The sequence below is a fragment of the Rhipicephalus sanguineus genome, chromosome 2, assembly GCF_013339695.2.
Source record: "Rhipicephalus sanguineus isolate Rsan-2018 chromosome 2, BIME_Rsan_1.4, whole genome shotgun sequence".
Classification (NCBI taxonomy): domain Eukaryota; kingdom Metazoa; phylum Arthropoda; class Arachnida; order Ixodida; family Ixodidae; genus Rhipicephalus; species Rhipicephalus sanguineus.
This window is the reverse complement of record NC_051177.1, coordinates 75,029,140-75,031,972: the sequence shown is the minus strand read 5'-3', so window position 1 is coordinate 75,031,972 and position 2,833 is coordinate 75,029,140. Positions and strand designations below refer to the sequence as shown.

The window sequence follows — 2,833 nt, the reverse complement described above, 5'->3', positions numbered from 1 at the left end:
TGGTGGCTCCGCTCACGATGGGACTGGAAGTCCAAGTTCCGTCGCGATGTCGTGGGCCCTCTGGACGGCCTGCAGTTGGGTGTGGAGATCGCTGCTCTTCAGGGATTCCTCCCATTGCTCCATCGTGAAGGGTGGAGAGGCATTAAGGGTTGGGCACAGCCAGAGCATGTGGTCGAAAGAACATGAGTCATGGCCGCATTTGGGCATGACTGTAAGTGGTCGGGGTCTATCTTATTAAGGGACCGAGGAGTGGGATACGAACGTGTTTGCAGGAGTCTGAATGTGGTAGCCTGAGGCTTGTTCAGTTTGGGGTGGGGTAGTGGAAATTTTTTCCTGGCCAGGCGGTAGTAGGAAATAATTTCGTGAAAAGTACACAATGAATCTTTATGGATGTTGACCTCGTTACGAGGCTGGCTATCCGTGGCAGCGCGGTACGTGAAATCGCGCGCTAACCGATGAGCCTGCTCGTTAGGATTACATCCGAGGGGGTTAACTAAGCCATCGAGATGAGCTGGGAACCACGTGATGTGGTACCCCCCTTCGCTGTTCTCCCGCGTTCGTTGCAGTGCTTTGTTCACAATATTGTTCGCCTGTTCAGACACGAGGGCGCTCGAGAAGGATCTAACTGCCGTGCGCGAGTCCGAGAGCACAACAGCAGAAGCCTTTGCGCTGTGAAAAGCCAGAGCGATCGCCGCTTCCTCCGCCACGTGGGCAGTCTTAGTATAAACAGAGGCTGCATTAAGCATGTTGCCTCCCGCGTCAACGACCGAATTAACGAACTTATCTCCACCGTGATATCTGGCAGCATCGACAAAGAGGGCCTCTAGTTTCTGTTGATTGATCTTTTGAAGGATGGCCTTGGCTCTCGCGAATCCTCGACTCTTATGGTGCACTGGGTGGATGTTTCGCGGGCGGGGTCAACCATGATGCGATTTCTGTTCTCCCGGGACAAGCTAACTTTTGTCGCCTGTTCATGTCTAGGCTGAATACCCGCTTCTGCTAAAAGCTTAATCCCTGGCTTAGTGGATGAAAGTCTCGTTATATGAGCCGCTCTGTGAGCTTCTATTAGCTCGTCAGCGGTGTTGTGGAGGCCTAGCTTCAGAAGCTTCTCGATGCCCGTGAAATGCGGAAGGCTGAGCACGCGCTTCAGACCAGTTCTGATGAGGGAGTCAAGCTTGGCCTTCTCCGCCTTAGCCCAATTAAGGTAAGGCGCAATGTAAAGAACATTACTGAGAAAGAATGTCTGGTAAGCTCTGAGCAGATTGTCCTCTTTGAGACCACCTCTTCGATTTGAAACGCGGGATACAAGTCTCAGTACATTACTGGCCTGTCTAGTGAGCCTGTTGAGGGCCTGCGAGTTACAGCCCCTGGCATCAATAAGGAGACCTAGGATCTTTACCGAGTCCCTCCTCGGTATAGGCTGTCCATTCTTAGCTCGAATTTCTATCGGCAATGTTTCCAGAGGCGCAAGGTTTCGAACCCCCTTTCTAGACGGTCGGTATAACAGTAGCTCTGATTTATCAGGGGAGAGTTCAAGGCCCGTGTTTGAAAGAAAGTCCTCCGTAGCCTCCAGTGCGCTTTGCAACGAGTGCTCGAGCATGGCTAGCGAGCCGCCCGGTGCCCAGATCGTGATATCGTCCGCATAAATGCCGTGACCCACGTTCGGGATTGCAGCGAGGCGAGTGGAGAGCTTGTGCATGGCGATGTTGAGTAAGAGCGGGGAGAGCACGGAACCCTGTGGGGTGCCGCAGTTGCCTAGTTCGTAAGGCCCTTCCGAGACCGTGCCTATTCGGAGGTGTGCCTTGCGATCCGCCAGAAAAGATTGGGTGTAGTCATGAAAACGCTGACCCAGGTTAAGAGAGGAAATCTCAGTCAGAATGTGTCTTTGCGATACCCTGTCGAAGGCCTTGGACAGGTCCAGTGCGAGGATTGCCCTCACGTCCCGAGTCGTGTTTTCGAAAATGGCCCTCTTAAGCAGAAGCATAGTGTCCTGTGTGGACAACGCCCGTTGAAAGCCAATGAGGTTGTGTCTAAATAGCTCCTTGTTTTCTATATGTTCAGTTAACCTGTTATGTATCGCATGCTCCGCAACCTTTCCGATGCATGATGTAAGGGAGATAGGCCGCAGGTTGGCGATATGTGTGGGCTTGCCTGGTTTAGGTATGAGTGCGACTTTTGCAGTACGCCATTCTATCGGGACCTGCCCAGTTGTCCATACCTCATTGATTTTGGCCATGACTATCTCGATTGCCCTATCATCTAGATTCCTGACGAGTTTGTTTGTGACTCCATCGGGTCCCGGGGCTGATCTGCCATTTAGATGGAAAAGAACATGTCTGATCTCTGACACGGTGAATGGTTCGTCTAGATCAGGTGCCGGGTCTCCTATGTAGGTTACACGCTCTAACGATCGTTCCCCATCTTTGATGAGGGGGAGATAGGTATTTGCTAAGTTGTTAGCTAAATCCCTTTCGGCGAGACCGACTGCGATTTCCTTCTTTATGAGCCTATCCGTTGCGAGGTTAAGGGCGCTCGATGATAAACAGTCCAAGAGCGCCCTTAAATTCCATGTTCAAAGTTGCTCCTCGCGCGACACCCCCCCCCCCTCACGTCTTCGCGTCTTTTTTATTCTCGTTAAAGAAGGGCGTGGCGTTTCTTGTCTGCTTCGACGGCAGGCCTCTCGAGCGGGGTCATGCTATCGCATGCACCCTTCGAGCCATGGAAATGGGACGGCTCGTTTGATCTCTGCTTCGGCCGCGTTCGTCGTCCCCGCTCGAGCGCTTTTAGCCGCGGTAAAACATACGATGCGCGGGGGGGATTTTATCGATTTGGA

At 52.5% G+C, this 2,833-nt stretch overlaps 1 protein-coding gene across 1 annotated transcript; it reads right to left on the bottom strand.

Annotated features, from left to right (window-relative positions):
- Positions 1–823: 823 nt before the first annotated feature.
- On the bottom strand, positions 824–1,984 carry LOC119381667 (uncharacterized). The gene has a single exon (XM_037649440.1). It carries the CDS (start codon positions 1,982–1,984, stop codon positions 824–826), a length of 1,161 nt encoding a protein of 386 aa, XP_037505368.1.
- Positions 1,985–2,833: the final 849 nt, after the last annotated feature.